The sequence below is a fragment of the Lissotriton vulgaris genome, chromosome 11 (assembly GCF_964263255.1).
Source record: "Lissotriton vulgaris chromosome 11, aLisVul1.2, whole genome shotgun sequence".
Taxonomy (NCBI): domain Eukaryota; kingdom Metazoa; phylum Chordata; class Amphibia; order Caudata; family Salamandridae; genus Lissotriton; species Lissotriton vulgaris.
The window spans coordinates 857,479,083-857,498,752 of NC_141699.1; the positions used below are offsets into that span (position 1 = coordinate 857,479,083).

The 19,670-nt window shown below is 46.2% G+C and overlaps 1 protein-coding gene across 2 annotated transcripts in view; it reads left to right on the forward strand.

Annotated features, from left to right (window-relative positions):
* The window catches only part of PXYLP1 (2-phosphoxylose phosphatase 1), a 396,884-nt gene that overhangs the window by 100,026 nt on the left and 277,188 nt on the right, over nt 1–19,670 (forward strand). Inside the window, exon 1 of one of the 2 annotated variants that reach the window (XM_086943993.1) lies at nt 15,081–15,210. The exons of the other annotated variant lie outside the window; for it this stretch is intronic. Coding sequence (XP_086800119.1) covers nt 15,111–15,210 — 100 coding nt within the window. The 5' untranslated portion in view covers nt 15,081–15,110. Of the gene's footprint in view, nt 1–15,080; nt 15,211–19,670 lie in introns of those variants that run through there. 2 annotated transcript variants of the gene reach the window in all.

Sequence of the window (19,670 nt, forward strand, 5' to 3'; positions counted from 1 at the left end):
CCTCTGCATCAGGGTCTGCCGCTCTAACCATTGAGCCACCCTTCTCCTCAGGAGTGCTTTCATATCATCCTCATGGCCCTGCGATGTGCTTTGGGGTTGACCCCCCTCAGTTTTTTACGCATCATCCTCCGCTTGTTTCTCTGCCGCCATTGCCACGAGCGAGGAGCCTAGAGACACGCCCATCTCTGGTGGCCACGCCCCCTTCCCAATATAAACAGAGCGCGCTGACCACTAGCGCTGCCCTGTAGACAGAGTCACTCCTGAGGCGGAAGCCGGGAGCCACAGAATTGATTCCTTCGTTTTTAAAACTGTATGCTGTGATTTTAAAGCTTGTTCTCACTCACTCACTTAGCAAATCCTGACACCACCTTAACATCGCCGATCAGCTGATTACTTGCTGGATTGGTAAAACGCTCGTTTCTCTGCCGCCATTGCCACGAGCGAGGAGCCTAGAGACACGCCCATCTCTGGTGGCCACGCCCCTCCTACGCCTAAGCTCCTACTATAAAACGATGAACACTTGCCGGAAGCGCAGCGGACGTGCGCAGCGGGCGCGACGATGGCGCGCCGAAGCCGCGCCAAAGGGGTGCCAGTCTGCGCCAGTCCGCGCCCAGGGCCCAAACTCCTAGCCTGCCTCCACACCCTCTTAGTAAGTCTCTGAAATACTCCTCCTCCAACCTGACAGAGATCCGAAACACCATGCTCTGCCAGGACTGCCCACTTCTTAACTTAGACGCGCATTCCGACGTAATTCATAAAGCCTGCCCTAAATGCTATCTTAAACCCATCCACCCCCTCACTCAGATACCCCTAACACCAGGGGCACCGCATAATGAGACCACAAGCATCAAGTGCGCACTGGTGAATGCTAGATCTATGTGTAAACACAATGAAGAGGTGGCCGAATTAATATCGGCACACAAACTGGATATTCTGTTCATAACAGAAACATGGGCCGACTTGGCCTCTGATCCTGATCTTGTCGCAGCCGTCCCCGAGGACTATTACATTGTCAGACAAGACAGACCGACCGGAAAAAAAGGAGGCGGTCTCGCCATAATTCTACGGCAAAACCTAGCAGTAAAAACCGGCACTTCAATCACCATCCCTGCTGAAACATTATCTTTTTCTATTACGCTCTCCCACACCCAAGTGTTCAATGGAGTCCTGCTCTATCGTCCCCCAGCGGCCCGAACACCTTTTCTCCAATCTATTAGCACTTTACTAGAAACAGTGCCAGAAGTCTCTGACTTCACAATACTCGGAGATTTTAACTTTCATTCAGAAAATACATCAGACAAAGACACGCTGAGTCTGATTGAGGACCTTAAGGCCGTTGGCCTAGACCAGCTGGTTACCTCACCTACACACAAAGCAGGTCACATTCTTGACGGACTGTTCACGAATAACCCGGCCATTACCCCCCCTACTGTAACTCCCATTGTATGGTCAGATCATGCAGTGGTGGTCTTTTACATCTGTGTCAAGAAACACAAAAATCAACCCTCTGCAAATAAGCAACAGAGGCTCAGTAGGGATTGGAAAAATATAGATATGAACACACTAGCCGAGATTCTTGGAAATACTAAACCACCCATAGAATCAGACCCTCAACTAGCGGCAAATAACTATAACCAATGGCTAACAGATACCTTCAATCAAATAGCGCCTCTAAAAAGAGTGCGGTCAAATCGTACAACACCATCTGCCCCATGGTTCTCTGAACTACTAAGAATAGAAAGACAGAAATGCCGCAATCTAGAAAGGCGTTGGCGAGTATGACAACAACGACAAAGAAAGGTACAAACAAGCGCTATCAGACTACAGAAAGACGCTAAGACTGGAAAAAAGCAAATATTTCTGTGAACAGATAGAAAAAGCACAGAATTCCAGTAAGAAATTATATCAGACAGTGGCCACACTAACAACGATACCAATAGCCAACATCAATGAAACCTCCCAAGACTTCTGTAATAAAATGGCTGACTTTTTCAGGACCAAGGTAACAGAAATCTTCGATAAATTTAATAACATCACAAATGAGGAACTGTCAGATAACACCAAGAATATGGAACTCACATCCTCATCTCTGACTGAATTTATCCCTCCATCACTGCCAGAAATAAAAGATCCCATTAAAACCACCATGTCAGGCTCCCCTCTTGACCCTTGCCCACCAATCATTATCAAACTGACATCCGATGTGGTAGCACCAATCCTGGAGAACATCTGCAGCACTATCTGTGACACAGGAAAATATCCCCAAAACTGGAAAACTGCTATAATAAAGCCACTTTTAAAGAAACCAACCCTTAACACCTTGGAATTAAAAAGTTATCGCCCTATAGCAGCCCTCCCCTACCCTTCAAAAATACTTGAAAAAGTCATAAATAAACAGCTGGCAAACTACATCGATCAAAACAACTTGTTAGATAACACCCAGTTCGGGTTCAGGAGTGGACATGGAACGGAGACGGCGCTCATCAAGGCCTCTGAAGAGATCAGACAGATCATGGACCAGGGCGGTTCGGCTGTTCTGATCCTGCTGGATCTATCAGCGGCCTTTGACACGGTCGATCACAACATCTTGATCGACCGTGTCAAAGCCATGGGCATAAAGGGCAGGGCTGCGGAACTGCTGACCTCATTCCTGGCCAATAGAGAACAGTCAGTGAAGATGGGGAACTTCTATTCACCATCGTTTGTGCTGCCCTGCGGAGTCCCCCAGGGATCCTCGCTGAGTCCGACGCTTTTTAACATCTATGTGTCGGACTTGGCGAGGGTCATTAAAACCTATGGAATGGGAGTGACTTCGTACGCCGACGATACTCAGTTGGTGCTGGCAGTACATAAGAACGGGATCGAAGTGGCAGCCAACTTTCAGACTGGGATGAGAGCCATTAGTCGCTGGATGGACAGTAATTGTCTAAAACTAAACACCGATAAGACCGAGGTGATGGTGTTTGGAGACCTAAAACCATCTTGGTCTCCGATCTGGTGGCCACCGGAAATGGGCAATCCACCCATCCCAGTCTCAAAGGTTAGAAACCTAGGAGTGTTGTTCGACAACAAACTAGGTTTCACCAACCACGCAAACGCAGTAGTCTCCTCTGCCTTCTTTACGCTGCGGAAAGTGAAAAAGATACTACCCTACCTTCCACTATCCGCAGGGAAAACCCTGATGTCCTCCTTGGTGTTATCCAAGGTGGACTACTGTAATGGGCTTCTGCTGAATGCCCAGGAGCAGGTCTTTAAAAAGCTACAAATGGTGCAGAACGCCGCGGCGCGAATTCTGACCAAAACTCCCAAGTTCGCACCGATCTCATCAGTCATTTACCAACTGCACTGGCTCCCAGTAAAAAAGAGAACAAAATTCAAGGCTTTGTGTGTTATATACAGGGCACTGAATAGCCAAGGACCCGACTTTTTTAGGGAATCACTGCAGTTGTATGCTCCCAAAAGAGCGCTAAGATCTGCCTCTTCCGCATCACTATGCATTCAACGAGTGAGAACAGTCACCTGGGGAGATAGACGCTTCTTGGTGGCCGCCTCGAGGCTCTGGAACTCCCTGCCCCATCACATAAAAACCAGCCCCTCACTGTTGCTCTTCAGAAAGCAAGTGAAGACATGGCTATTCACTCAATAATGCACAGGAAGTGCCACTTTGTCTGCCCAGCGCCGAGACACCATTCATGGTATTTGTTCGCGCTTTAGAAATTTAAAAATAAATAAATAAATACGTAAAGTCTTTTGAGATTTGAAGGGGAGTTTAGTTTTTCTCCTCAGTCCTGCCCATGACTAATCTGTGGGAAAACACTTCCGCGCTCTCAATGCACTCCACAGCTGTGAACCCCTCCACCCCCCCCCCCCCCCCCCGCCCCCCCCCCCCCCCCCCAGAGTAGCACCACGCCCAGTTAGTTCCAAGAGAGGGGCTGTGTAATTGAAATCTGTAGGAAGAGGGCCTCTTGTTGTGCCCGGGGGCTTTTTTCCTCCCAATGGAGCGATGTTCACCCTGTCCCGTCTCGCAATATGTGTCTTTTTCCTCCGAGAAACCGGGGCCGTCTGTGCAAGAGGGAGAGTCCACACACGAGGCTGTGCAAATCGCCGCCTTGGTGAACTCTGTCCCCTATCAAATTATATAGAGCTGTATTATTTGGTGTGTTCTGTATTATGGCTGAGCTGCAGGTGTTAAATTGATAAATACTAGCCTTAGCAAGGATCCCACTGGATGTGCTACAAGCGGGTCTCGGCAGACCAAGCCTCCGCTCCGGGCACCATTACATTGGGCTATTAAAACATTTCAGGCTTCTGCAACCGTGGCATTCGGCTGTAGGCAACTCCGCTTTTGTGGTGGGGGCTCGGTGTCTTCAGGCAGGAGCTGGCCCCCGCCTTCTTTTTCCCGTTCCCGATCTGCAGGTCCATGCGCCACTCATTACCTGGTGTTGCTGCTGTGCGCTTGGGGCATCCTCGTTACCTCACAACGCCGCAGGTTCGAGTGATTCCTAGCCCGGCTGCAACGTTGTCAACCTTGTTGCACTGCGGCCGCGTGGAGCAGTTTGCTGGCTAATCTCCCGGCCCGCCATTAATCTGAGCCGCACTCTAGTCCGGCAGGTTCCCAGCGCATTGAGTTTTCCACCCTTACTCTCCTGTGTCACTGCAGCTGAGTATTAGGGAGGACTTTGCTGGATTTCTTCCCGGACCACCAGAGCCTCACTATAATGCAGCCATTTTGCGTGCGCGCCCCGATGAGGCATTTATTATTGCTGCAGGAATTTAAATCAAGAAAGCCTGTCCTCTCTGAGGAGGAGAATAGGATAGTGAGTATTCTACTTTCTCACAAGAAAAGTTAAGGAAAAGGGAGAGGTCACGTCTTGGGTCACCAGAGGCGCCTAGAAAAGCCTTAAAAAACTTACAATGAGTCTTGAAGAGAGGCTTCTCGCAGAGAGAGGAGGAAAAGAATCTCAGAAGCCACAGGGTCAGAGCCAACGACTCCTTCTTTGAACTTGGTTTTCCGTCTTGAAAAATCGTACTCAAAGCCATCAACTGTAAAATCCAGGCTGGCTGCAAAGATGTTGACGACAGTATCGCTGTCAAAAATGCCAAAGACCATGCATCAGTAGCATCACCGTCGTCGACGATTGTGACGATGAAGACTTTGTCGATGAAACTGTTGATGATGATGAGCGGCATCAGCAAAGACACCATCATTGACAGTGATGATCAATGACAAGGAAGCCGCCAGCCTTACAATTACCTGACCTGGTGTTATCGTCAACTGTGCGGTCGACGGATAAACCAGCTCCAGAAATTTTGCGCTCAGAGCACACTTCACCTATCCAAGTATCTATTCTGCCTTCAAGCCATCTACTAAATCTAGAGCACTCAGATGATGATGATGGTTGTTTGGAATGGCCCACAGTCCCTCAGAACTTAATGTTAAATATCAGAAAGAGGATGAGTGGATCTAACTATGAAGATTTCTATGAACCAAGTCAACAGTACATAGAAGAACCTAAGAAGTATGAGGAGCATTTTCAACATTTCGCTCAATGTAAAGAGGGGATGGTTCATGCTCCTATAGCCCTAGTTCAAGACCTTCAGGGCATGTTACAGGACTATTATAAACGATTCTCAGAACCCGCAAAACCTCAGATACATCCACCTGAATCTCCACTGGTGAGAACTCGCTGTCTTATGCCACCACCTCCAACTCCTATAGTGACTCTGGTGGCTAACATTGCAATGCCTTATGTGGATGATCCATCTTCCTTGGATGAGAAAAGGGAGAAAGAAGAAATCTCCGATAATGACTCTACTCCTAAAAAATGGATGCTTATCTCATTACAACCCATTCTCCACCTGCGCCTCAACCGGTGGACTCCCCACTGGATGATATCAGAGGCCTTTCATAGTCTCATGGAGAGAGCAGCGAAACAATTTCACTTGCCTCTAATGATTAAGTAATCAGATTGCTTCTTGTATTATTTCAATGGACCCACAAAAAAACTATTAGAGCAATCCCAAAAGTGGATTACTTTTGGGAGGAAGGCATAAAGATTATGAGAACCCCTGACCGTATCTGCTGTCCTGCCTAGGATTGATTAAAAAAAATGCAAGACACCGGAGTATTTGCCTGAATGTCTGGTTTAACAACCAAAGCCAGCACCGGGCCAAGAATCTTTCAATACCAATATAAACCCTGCTTGACAAGAGAAGGTAGACACCTTAGAAATATATGCAAAACGTTCTCGACAATGTCAGCGACTGTGGTTTGAGCGGCCAATATACTAGCAATATTGGGCAGATATGACAGACCAAGGTGGTCAGACATAGCCCCATATATATAATTTCTGCCTGAGGATAAGAAAGGGGAGGTAAAGAAAATCTTGCAGGAAGGAGAGAGAACTTTGTCGGAGAGAGTAGCTTGTGCAATGGCTATAACCTCGATAGGATTCAGACAGTTTGCAGGGTCTGCGGTTCTTAGGCGTCGAGGATGGTTGAAGGTCACATCATTCAGACCTGAAGTGCAGAGCAAAATATTAGATATGCCACACGATAGAGAGGCTCTGTTTGGCAAGCACATTGACAACGCCTTGCAAGCAATGAAGGCAGACAGACACACCAAAATCCTTGGGCACTTTCCAGATTAGAAAGGTGTCCTATCGAGGGGCATGTGGAAGAGGCTTGTTTTGGATGGGCGACCAGAGGCATCCGCATTATCAGCCCTTTCAGCAGCAATGCAGACCTCCCTAACAATAGTAGATTAATAGAGCCCCACCTGAAGCAGCTTACACCAAACAACCACCAAGGAGAAAGCCAGCATCTCAAACAAGAGATACTGACAGAAAAAAAGTGACATCTCAAAAGGGCAGGTTGTACCCTCTACAGATCACCAACCTGTGGGGTCAAAAAGATCAAACTTTTCCCATCAATGGCGGAAAATAGCTTTGGGCAGATAAGTATTGGATCTCATATGGTCATACTTTAGAATTCAAACAGATTTCTAGAACGTGTCCCACATTACGAACAATTTTCGGGGGTATATTCCCTAAACTTTCTCATTCCAAAAAAGCACAGATCAATGAGCCCAATCTTGGATCTCAGACCTCTCAACCAACGCAATTTAAAAAAAATTGGAAGTTAAAAACAGGCCGAATAAAAGTTCCCACCACATTGAAGAGCCAAATGTTTACATATTCTGAGTGGTAGACGAAAGTGATCCCAGAGGAACACCTTGGAGCAAATTCATAGAGCAAGTATGTTCCCATCCACCCCCACAGCAGCCACTGAGAAAGCGAAAACAACCATGTTTTGTTCCGTTGAGACAGAGCCTAGATCCAAACCACTAGGTGCAGAGGCAACTGAGGGAAGCTCGTAGAATGCGGCAGGAGCAATGGAATCCTCAAAGGACTGCTGCACAAATGGGCCTTCAGCGGTTCCACCTGTACGTGTATGTCGGAAGGTTCAACCAGTTGCGACTCCGAGCACAAATACAGGGCACTCTCGTAAGTTCACAGGAGGCAGCGGGGCACAGGCTGTGCACAATGAAGCTATACAGGCCAGAATGAGAGGAACCATTTCTCATCCAGTTCTCAAAGCAAAGGTGAGCCAAAGTAAAACACCATGCATTCATGGCACAATAAGATGAGAGGCAGTGCCAGCACGATTTGATATCGAACTGAGACATCCATTTATAGGTAAAAAGATTAGGAGCAATATCTTTGCAATTAAGAGCAGGACCAGTGGAATACTTCCAAAAAATGCTTCAGAAGACTGAGTGGATAGAGGATGGAATAAATCTAAAAGTCGCCTGGAAGGTGGGAACCAACCCAGAGCCAATGCTTCTGAAAAACCCTGCTATTCCAGTCATACTAGACATGTTAAATATACGATGGACCAGGTCCCCAAAATGTTGTGGGATGTTGGTACAGAGAAGCACCTGTATCGCCACCTGAAGATCAAAATAACTTCTTGGCCAAAGTTAAGGCCACATCTTTTTTTAAACAATAAGGCTTTCAGTTTGCTCAGGGCGTTAACACGATTGGTGGCAAGATTAAATGAAAGCCATAGTGTATCGTCCCTACCTACACAGGCAGGCTGAAACAGAACTTGTGTACAACAAGTAACGATGGAAGATTCAGTCACTACACAGGCAAACCCTGGTTTCATCCCAGAGCAACCTTGACTATTCAACATCAGGTAGCTCCCATTCTAAAGCTATCTGAAAGTGGGTTGTATCATGGCAGCTGGAGACCCTTTCAAGTAGCAAGATAAGTTCACCACAGACTCATTACATGCTCTGTGCAACAAAACATCATTGCATACTAGGGGCCCACTTCAAGCATTCTCACAGTCTGTGACGCTGGGAAAAACTTGAGTATCCTTATTCCAACACCGGAATGTGAAAGGAAGCTCCCACTGTTCTTGTATGTACCATTCAACTAACGCTTCAGATCTGCCCACTTGATGGTGTTGTAGACTGCACTGAAAGTGAAAAGTCGAGATTGGTAGTGTTATATACCCATGGATTCTCTAATCCGAGTATGCTACCTCAGCAACTGTAAAAGGTAATTTTTCCAGTCTTTAACTATGTAACATAGTTTATTTTGCATCCTTTCATTCCATAGCAATCTGTTGTTCTGAAAGTTGGTATGGTGAAAACAGATTTGTGATGTTAATTTGTCGCCACAGAACGTGGCCAGAATGTAGTGCCTGTAATGTCAAGCTCAATGATAGAAAAGATCTAATATGGCACTGTCCGCGTGTAATGCAGACATGCCTTTCTGTATGGTGTCTATTGTGGATGATACAGTGTTATCCAAGGAATATATTCTGGAGGATAAGGTAGTCCTACTCTTGTCGGTCCAAACTGGGGTGGCGTAGTGAGCAAAAGAACACTTAATTTAACCCAGATCTCTTGACTAGGGAGAATGTTTGATTCATTCAGCATTCCGTCCATCATATGTTGCTGCAGCACTTGAGTATAGTTTAAGCATTGCCTTACGTTATTGAAGAGAGGAGAAACTGCAGTCACAGACACTTTTCTGCAGTTTCCCCAATTTGCGCTGTCCCTTCTCCCTCTATACCATACACCGGCTTTCCTGGTGCCTAGTGGGGCTTCATTCCTGCCATATACAATGGAACATTGCTGCTTACTCTGCTATATGGCAGTATCTTTAGAGTGGTTTAAGTTTTGACCTAAATTGGGAAGCAACATTATCCGCCCACTTCTGTGACCTTGATGGCCGCAGAGACTACAAACATTGGCAGTAGCAACCATCTTCACAGATCCAGTGCTACAAAAGGCACAGCAGCAGACCAAGGTCAAGCACATTAATTCTGTCTGTTTCAAATATATGCTGCTGCAACTTCTCCCAACACCTGCTGCCAGAAGGTGTATAAAAAAACAAATGTTCATAGAAAAAGGAAGGTGCACTCCAATAAGTCAGTTGCACAAAGGAGTTTTTTTGAAAGTTCTTTTCTTTATTCATATTCCATCTTTTCATAAAAACGGCACAGCCAACGCGTTTCGTTCCCCTAGTGCCACGGGAACTTCGTCAGGGCTTATGCAGAGAACACCATGGATATGGTGATCTCAATCAGTTAGGTAAGGGTCCTCACTACGATGCGTCACCAGGGTGAAATCGTCCTGGGTGTTCATGTTCTCAAACTGATCATACAGTCCGCATCGGAGCATACGTTTTTATGAAAAGATGGAATATGAATAAAGAAAAGAACTTTCAAAAAATCCTTTGCGCAACTGACTTTATTGGAGTGCACCTTCCTTTTTCTATAACAGATCCAGTGCTGTCTAGCTGCTTCCATCTTGAGAACCACAACGACAACAACTCCATAACCCTGATCGATAACCTCGCCAACCTCGGACTGAAGCAACTCGTCACAGCGCCCACCCACTCCACTGGACACACGCTAGACCCAGTCTTCTCCTCAAGCCCGTACGTCTCCATCAGCCACACCACCGAACTCCTCTGGACCGACCACCGCTGCATCCACTTCTCCTTCCAGAAACCCACCACACCCAACAGATCCCCCGCCGCTGCTGGAGCAAAATCATCGAAGACCAACTACACGCAAACCTTGCTCTCAGCCTACCCACCGAACCCTCCAACACTGACGACGCTGCCCACAGCCTCAGATGCTGGATTGAGGAATGCGCCAACACACTTGCCCCACTGAAGAAACCCCCCCCCCTCGCCCCTCCCCCCCCTCCTCCCCCACAGAGACACCAGCAAGAGGGCCAGCTGGTTCACCCCAGAACTCCTAGCCTCTAAGCAAGCCTGCCGGAAACTAGAGAAAAAATGGCACAGTGAACAAACTCTGGACAGCCACGCAGCACACAAGGACGCCATCTGCAACCACCACCACCTCATCAGTGCAGCCAAGAGGACCTCCTTCAAATACTGCCTCGACAACAACGCACACAATAGCAAGGAGCTCTTCAACATCGTGAAGGAACTCTCCAACCCCAGCTCCAACACCAACGACATTCCGCCTTCGCAAGCCCTGTGCGACTCCCTCGCCACCTTCTTCCACCGCAAGATAGCAGACGTCCACGACCGCTTCAGCACCTAGACAGCCCCAACAGGACAGCAACACAACCGACTCTCCGTACACCATTGACCACGACCCCCTGCTAGCCTGGGCCAGCGTGAGCATCGATGACACCATCAAGACCATGCGCTCAATCCACTCCGGCTCTCCGTCGGACACATTCCCGCACCACGTCTTCAACAGAGCAAGCAGCACCATCGCACCCCACCTGCGCAACGTCATCAATCTCTCCCTCGCGACCTCGACCTTCCCAGAGATCTGGAAACACACTGAGATCAACGCCCTACTCAAAAAACCTAAGGCAGGCCCAATAGACCTCAAGAACTTCCGGCCCATCTCTCTGCTCCCCTTCCCGGCCAAGGTTATTGAGAAAACCGTCAACAGACAGCTAACCCGATACCTCAAAGAAAACAGAATCTTGGACCCTTACCAGTGAGGGTTCCGCAGCAACCACAGCACTGAGACTGCCCTCATCTCCGCCATCGACGACATCAGGACCCTGCTGGACAATGGCGAGACCGCAGCACTCATCCTCCGAGACAAGGCTCTGGATTGGACCACCTCCTTCCTCTCTGGCAGAACCCAGATCGTCCGCCTCTACCCATTCCGTTCCAAAGCCTCCGAGATAATCTGCGGCGTACCCCAGGGATCCTCCCTCAGCCCGACGCTGTTCAACATTTACATGGCCCCGCTCACACACGGAGCCCGACAGCACGACCTCAACATAATCTCCCATGCCGACGACACTCAGCTGATCCTCTCCCTCACCAAGGACCCCATCACAGCCAAAGCCAGCCCCAACGAAGGAATGAAGGCCGTCGCCGACTAGATGAAGACCAGCTGTCTGAAGCTGAACTTGGACAAGACAGAGGTCCTCATCCTCCGCTCCAACGCTTCAATCTGGGACGACTCCAGGTGTCCGGCACTGGGGGCAGCTCCGACAACCACCGACCACCCACGCAACCTGGGAATCATCCTCGACTCAACGCTCTCAATAACCAAGCAAGTAAACGCCGTCTCCTCCTCCTGCTTCAACACCCTCCGCATGCTACGCAAGATCTACAGATGGAGCCCTCTACGCGGGAGCCCCGACCAAGCTCATCAAACGACTCCAATGCATCCAAACGCCTCCGTATGACTGATCCTCGACGTACCCTGCCACGGCCACATTACCCCCCCCCCCCACCACCACCTGAGAAACCTGCACTGGCTCCCCGTCAACAAGAGGATATCCTTCAAGCTCCTCACCCACACACACAAGGCACTCCACAAGACTGGCCCAGCCTACCTCAACAGACGGCTCTCCTTCTACATCCCCAACCGCCAGCTATGCTCTGCCGACCTCTCACTCGCCCCCGTCCCGCGCATCCGAAGAACAACCACCGGTGGGAGATCCTTCTCCCACCTCCCCGTCAAGACATGGAACACCCTCCCACTGAGCATACGACAGACCCAAAACCTGCTGACCTTCAGGAGGATACTCAAGACCTGGCTGTTCGATCAGTAGCGCCCTCCTCCCCCGCGCCTTGAGACACGCGTGGGTATGTAGTGTGCTTTACAAATGATTGATTGATTGATCGATTGATTTGAAGTAGGTTTCTTATCTGGAACAATGCTGCTCTTGATTAAGTTGTCGTATTGTTTGCTGACTTAAGGTTTTTTGTGATCCGCATAGCATGTCCTTATCCCAGCACGTTGCACCGTCCAAAAGCATTCCATATGGAGTAAATTCGGGGAGCAAACTTGGCTTGTTGTAACAAGAAGGTGGTCTCATCCTGTCTGCACTCAAGAGGATCATCCACTCACAATTACACACCATCAAATTCTATGGCGTAAGGGAAAATAGTTACATGATGGGTACCTGGGGAGATCAAGTGCATATGTGAGAATCTCACTATTTAATTAATGTAACTTTTAAATTGCACTCTTCTCTTCTCAAACTCCGAGCCTGGGAGCTTCAGCCAATGTCAGTGTTCATTGAAGTGTACAGAATTCACGACGCCGTTATTTTGTTGCGCTATCCTGCTGCCCATTCATAATTTAAGATCTGCAGGAAGAAACTGCGCACCTGCTGGGGAAGTACGTTGTGTATGATAAGAAATTACGGTATCCCCCGTATCAGGAGCTGTTGTACATCTGCCTGGGTGTATGCTGCACTCAAAGCTCTAGGTTGTCTCTTTTTTATAATCTCGGCCTGTTTGTGCTCTCAGTAGCCGTTTGGTTGATGTGACTCACTCACTATGCTTGCCTGCCATTTGACCTAATTCATGCTGCTGTCTCAATTTCTCGGCACATATGCCTGTGACCCATTGTGCATATTTGTGTGTGTATGTGTGCTGTATGCGTTTTAGTAGCTGCTTGTATGTGTATGTGTGCTGTGTCCATTTTTAGTACCAGTAGTGGTTTTCTGGTCGCTTCATGTGTAGATTTCTTGGGCTGTTAAGAGTAGCATTCTTATACCAGCGTTAGTCTTGCTGACACTTGGTGTGTTTTTGTGTTTGTGTCTTTAAAAGTGTCTACCATGTCCCCTTGTGTGTTGCCTACTATTGGTTCTTTGTGAATCAAATCATATTCTGTTTTTTCTTCCCCTGAGTAGTTGTTGGTATGTTATGTTAAGTCTTCTTCTATACAAAATGTTTCCATACAGAAGAGTAGTGGTGTTACCAGAAATGTTTTTCAAATACATGTTTGTAAGTAAAATCCAATGGAAATGATTTATTGGCCAACAGTCAGGTTTTTAATAATGTGTGAAATTTAAAACAATGCCAGCATGTTTAGACGGTCTCTGGGACAGAGCTCCATAGAGACAGGTGCACCGGATTAAAAAAAAAAGTTATTTGCCATTGCATTTTAAAAGCTGATAAAATAGGTCTGAAATGTAAATTCCTATTATTGGATGTTACTTATTCGCATAATGTTTGTGTTTCTTCTATGTACGCTTTTTTTCCATCATTTTTACCCAGTGTCTTGTGGTAACAGTGAAAAATGATGTGCGCTGCTACTGCATGCGCTGTGGTAGAAAACTTCACCACACTACTTTAGTGGACAAGGGTATACCTCTTGTACAGTTTTCACATAGAAAACCATCATTTTTTGGCATAATAAGTCTAATTTTCTCAAAAACTATAGGGGGGGGGGGGGGGGGGAGGAATCACCTGCACCTAAATCCACCCTGGCTCATACGCCCCAAATTTGGCACCAATATCAAGAGGTACCAGAGCGGACAACACAAATCCCCTGCAATTTCATCTGGAAAATACTAATGAACTACGCAGTTCTTTGAGTAGGAATCATGTTATTAATAGTGTTGACTATCCATGTTTCTAGTCGAAGCCAACTCTGTATCTTTCAAAAGGCTGCGTTTCATTTATCTACATTCTACTATTGTGGTCTGTGTGATGCCCTGTGTGTTACTGTTGTAGTCTGTGTGTTGTGGCATGTAGTCTCCAACAACTCACCGGGCGAATGATGCTTGTGTAATGTAACTGGTGCTTATGTACAGTGGTCCATGAACTTTTATGCCGCACCACTTTCAAATCTCACCAGCCGCCACTGGCCGTTAATAGTCCACAAACTGCACCTTCCTCGACCAACTCAACCGCATCGATGCTCGGAGATCCTTTTATCGAGTTATTAGAATGGTTTCTTCCAGGAGCACAATATGTCATTGTATGGATAAGGGTGTGGCAGGCTAGGAAGAAGCATCACAATTCCTCGTATATTTAGATGTTAATGTGACAGGTTGATGCTTTTAAAGTTCGAAAAATAGTTTCCGAAATCCGCGCTATTCATCTCATCAGTCCGCGAACCCTAAATGTAATTTGAGACTAGGGTGACGCACATTCATTAAGTAGGTTCGTTCATTGGTCCAGCCAGCCATACACTTGTTGGCTAAGATTATGATTATTCCAAACCTCGCCTCTATCCGAGCCGCCGTTCAGAGATGGATTCAGTGTTCTAGTTAACGTTTTCCGTTTTAATTCAGCCGCTCTGTTCAAATAACACTCTTGATGCCAGACAGTCTGCAGACTGTTTAACCTCCGCCTGACACACTGCTCCAGTATCACCACAACCATCTGGATCTTGCTTTAGAAATGTCTCCGCCCAGGCCTATGTAGGATATATGCAGCATTCCAGTACCTGCGGTCCTTGTGTTTTGCTTTTTCCATTTTTTTTCCTTGTATGTATACTTGCCCAGTGAGCCTCAAATCCATCTTTTTGGCTCCCTGGCTTCTTTGGTGCCGTGGTCAGAATAAAAAAAGATTCTGTTACTGAGGTTTTCATGGAAAAAAAAATTGACAATTACGGGCACTTCTGAACATAGAAACTTCGAACTTTTTCTAGACTTTTGTGATTCAAATATATGTCCCTATTGAGCCACGAGACTGCACGTCTGCTTTGTATGCGGTCTGCTCCCCTCAGCAGTACGGCATGAGATTGTTAAACTTCAACTTGAAAGGGTCCTCTGTCTCGAAAAAAACGAGTTTTCTTAAAAGCCTCCTGCCAAGAGAAAAGAAGGCTGCCTTAGACGGTCTGCTATGTGCACAGTCCAGGAGAGGACGGGAAGCCGGACAAACAGACAGGCAGGCAGAGCTGTGTGTGGACGCCGAGCAATGGGTCGCCTCCTTCTGCTTCTAGGTAAAGTCCCTTTTGTCGTTGTCGTTGCAGTGGCGTTTATTAGTGACGTGGAAATGCAGCTGGTTGTACATCGCATGCTGCGGGATAGCCACGCGGCGCTTTTGTCTGTATTTGCTTGGCTTTGGTATTTTTTCAGTGCACACAAATCGAAGTGAAATACCCCTTCGACGCAGCACGATTTAAACGTCGCCGAGCCTGACTGGGCCGTGGAGATGGTTCTAGAAACAAAACATTTTTAAAGTTGATGGGGTAGCCAAAGTGGTCCACGGAGGACACGTCCTCGGGAAAGTAGGTACCTGTATGTACGTGGTCGAAGGCAAGCACAGAGTCAACGAGTGTCCAGGAGTAGTAGCTGGCCTCTGGGAGCAGAAAGGTACTGTTACTGTTTTGTGATGTAGTGTTCTTTAAAGGGGGCCTTCCTTAACTCTTTCCTACATGGGAGACGCGCTGGGCGATCCAGTGGCTGTGGGGATGTTGTTCCAGGTCCTTGGTACATTGTTGGCAAAGTCTGCTGCCTTGTGTTTTTTTTATTTTTTATTTTATTTACACTCAGTCTTCTGTCTGATGGTCCTGGGGCTGCTGGTCTGCCGAAATCCACTAGCCATGGTAAGCGTTTCTGCGGGATAAGTATTGTTGCCGATCTTGGAATAAAAAACAAGTTATAATTGTTACCCTTTTAAGAGGAGGGGTATTTTAATGTGAAGTTGTACACCGATTGAAATGCGGGTCGTTTCCTTTACAGATAGCTGTTCAAACCTGGACTTCTATAAAAAGAATTGAAGATCATGGATGTGAAAGATGTTGGAGGTTTTAGCTAATATGTCTGGATATACATACGTGGTATGGAGCGATTATTTCAACGTGTGGCAAATGCATAAGTGGACGAATAGAATCTAAAGCATCGCAGGAAAGATGGAATTTGGCAGACAAACGGATATTACTAAATGTATACCTTAAAGATTGAAAACATGTCAGTTTCTGTTCGTTTAAGGCAGTTAATTGCGTCTTTTACATATTTGTTTGGCAATGTGCGCTTGTGTTTGAATACGAATTGGGTGTGGGCACTGAAAGAAAATATTACCTGACAGAACAAGTTAAAGGAAGGGATTGCCACCGACTGTGCTGCATAGTGGACTCTGGCTTCAGACTGAGTGGATGAAATCAGGAATTTGAGTTAAAATCCATGACCATTGAAGCACGTTGCGGCAATACATGATTCAAAATAGTTGCATGGTTATCTGTCTCAAAGCCAACTTCCCCGTCAATTACCTTTTGTTGGAATCTGAGCTTACGTGCTTTGTTTGAAAATAACCTATTTTGTCCACTATACCTCTGCTCATGAACACTAAACTATAACTTCAGCAAGTATTATTTTGTAATCACTTAAATTATTAAAATATCTGTTTCTTCAATTATATATGTCTGTGGTGTTGCTGTTGTCAAAGCCATCCCCATTTTGCTATGGAAACCTGGTCCAAGCTGAGGTGCCGTGCTGGGTGAAAAATTATAGACTGGGATGCGAATGCCAGCGGATGAGATTAATTCAGCATTCCATCCATCACCTTGTTGTTACCACTGCAGTGACACCGCGAAGCATGATTCGGGAACTGCTTTTTTGACCTGTTATCTAAACCTTCTTTTTAATACTAATAATTTACCCCTACGGTAGGTCTTAAATGAGGTGCATGGTATTTAAAAAGTAGGATAATATGTGTTGTTCAATTTTACTTGTCCTGGAAGTGAAAAATCCCAAAGTCATTTTTTATTATGGCAAAGATGGCTCTCCCATAGAGAAGCACTGAGTTACATTATAACACATTGTAATGCATAACTTCAGTTTGGGAATAGCTAGAACCATGGTTCAAGGATTTAAATTAATAGGAATTTATAATTCAATCTGATGAACAAGTCTGATTTTAAATTACTCTTATTAAAATGGCACTTTTTGAAAGTTGACATTTTCCTCCTGCCTAAAGCCTGTAGTAGCCTTTTCATAGTTAATAACCAACTGTCATTTGGCAGGCTCCTGTGAGATGCGAATGACTCCCAGGAAAGGGAAAAAGTACTTTGGCTGAGGGGAGGTGTGACAAATGCAAACAAAACAGTTTATGGACAGAATGCAGAACAATGTCATACATTCACCCCAGTACAGAGATCTGGGCCTAGATCCTAAATAAGGTGTGACCTCCTCCTGGCAGGATGACCTGGGGTATTTGCCCACCAGCTGCACAAGCTTAAAGGCACATCCCCTATCGCAGACACACAACTCACTCCTAGCCTTGCCCCAACCATTGTCTAAGTATCCAGAGTGGCACCAATCCATGTAGTGTGAAAACCTGTTCTAGACTGGTTTACTGAGGTAGTTCCTCATTTCTCTGGCCACACCTCAGGGATGTGCTCAGATCCCCGATCAGGGCAATGAAGATGTTGCCATGTTGGATTTTGGCAGACCAGGTAAAAGGGTGGGATTGTTTAGGGCCAAACCCCCAGGAAGTGATGTCAAAGTGGGGAGAGTTGCAGCTGTAAGCTTTTTCAATTGGACAGGGAGTTTCCCACAGTCACAAGATAGTGCCATGCATAAAAGTGGCACCATTGGCACCTTTAGATACCTTCTTAAGAATATGCTGGACCTAAGGAAGAAAGAAGGGACTGCACCTGCTGAACCCCCTTTGACTTAATAAGAAAGACGGCACCTATTGTAACCTGTGGAAAGAGACTCCATGGACGGCACTTGGTCCTGCTTGAACCGAAGACAGAAAAATGAACTCCAAGGGCTCAGTGGCTAGCCTCCCGTTAAACTACTGGGACACAAAATATGCAAGAAAGCCACCTTCCTGAAGAGTCGAAATGGACCTGCCCGTGACCCTGCTGATGGTGTCCTGTAAGTGAGTCCTGGCCCTCAAGTGGTGTCCCTAAGGCCCTGGGGCTGTTGGATAAGCTTCAGTATACTTCTCCGGCCTAACCCTAAAAGCTCGGATTTAGAAAAGTTTTCAAGGATGTTTATCAAAAGAACCAGAGGCTACCACCAGACCGCAGTGGAGCCGCAGCCACTGACGTTGAACTGTCGCTCGGACCCAACTTGCTGGTTTGCTCCACTGAACAGATCCTGACTTCATAAAGGTTTCTAAGTCCGAAGTCAGAAATTTTTACCTTTTAAGTATCCGGCTGGTGAGGGAATTTCCCCTGCTCTGAGCTTTGCCTGCAAAAGTCAGTGGCTTCTTGGGGACTTCTTTGATGGCTTTTCAGCCTTGTAGAACCCATCTCGGCCACATCCTGCTGTCCTGCCTTACTGAGGATTTTCAGCTTCCATTCCAGAGACAGTCGGAAGGTGAAACTTTCCACCAAATTAAACTTGGTTCCTTATCCGACCCGCACTCCATCGCCGACAGTTGGCCCTTTTTTTTTTTTTTTTTTGCTAGAAACATCTAAAACTTTGAAAGTTCATATCTCTGGTTCCCTTCATCTGATTGTTTTAGTAATTTTGGTGTCTATTTGCTCAATAAAATATTTTCTATTTTTGTATATTGGAGTGAGATTTTTGTTCGGTTCTATTATCTACTTTTTATCTGTCTTGGGATTTATAAATGCTTTAGTACATTTCTCCTAAATTAAACATGTCTGCTCCTGAGTACACCCACCGACGATTGAATTTAGGTAGAAATTATGGAGACCTGACTGGACTGGACCTAGTAAGGAGGACTGCCACTCACTGCATCTAATAAGCCATCAAAAGTGAAATCGGAAAAAGAGGAGGGTTGAAGGCAAAAAGTTACGGGGAAACCATGCCAAGGATGCTAGGTCTAACAACTATGAAGACAATGGAGCTATATAACAATCATGTTCTACCCTAATCCAGGGCTTCATGTGAAGTTATTGTATACATTTATTGTCTGGTGTGATTTGAGCAACTCTAATATCTACATCAATATCTGGAAATCCCAACCAGTCTTCATTTTATAGTCTATAAAGCGTTGGTATTTAGACTCTTAGCTTATTATTATACTATTTGAAGGATAACATTTTTTTTTGTATGCTGGTTGAGTGGTATCGTCCGTGCAGTGTTAAGAGTTGTAGTATGAAGTTAATCTTAGACTAAACTAATTCAAACCAAGAAACCTCGGCAATTTCCCACTTATCAAGATTCATGTCTAATAACTCTAATACATGAGGGACTCTAACCTACTGAATGGGAGTGTGTCCTGCATGTTATATGGGTATGTTCCCTTATGTTAAGTGCCCAGCTGAATGTGTATATGGTACCCTGACTTTGTGACCCTATTGTCACACTAATCAGAGTGTGTGCAGAGGCCTGGGGTTGCCCCTGGCTAAGAAAGGTTCTCAACCTGTCCTGTGTCCTGGAGGGACTCCCAAAGCCTGCCCTCTATACTCACGAAGCACGAATGCCCGGTCAATAAAACAGCACATAGAGAGGTGCTGGAAGCATACAATGATGAAGAGAA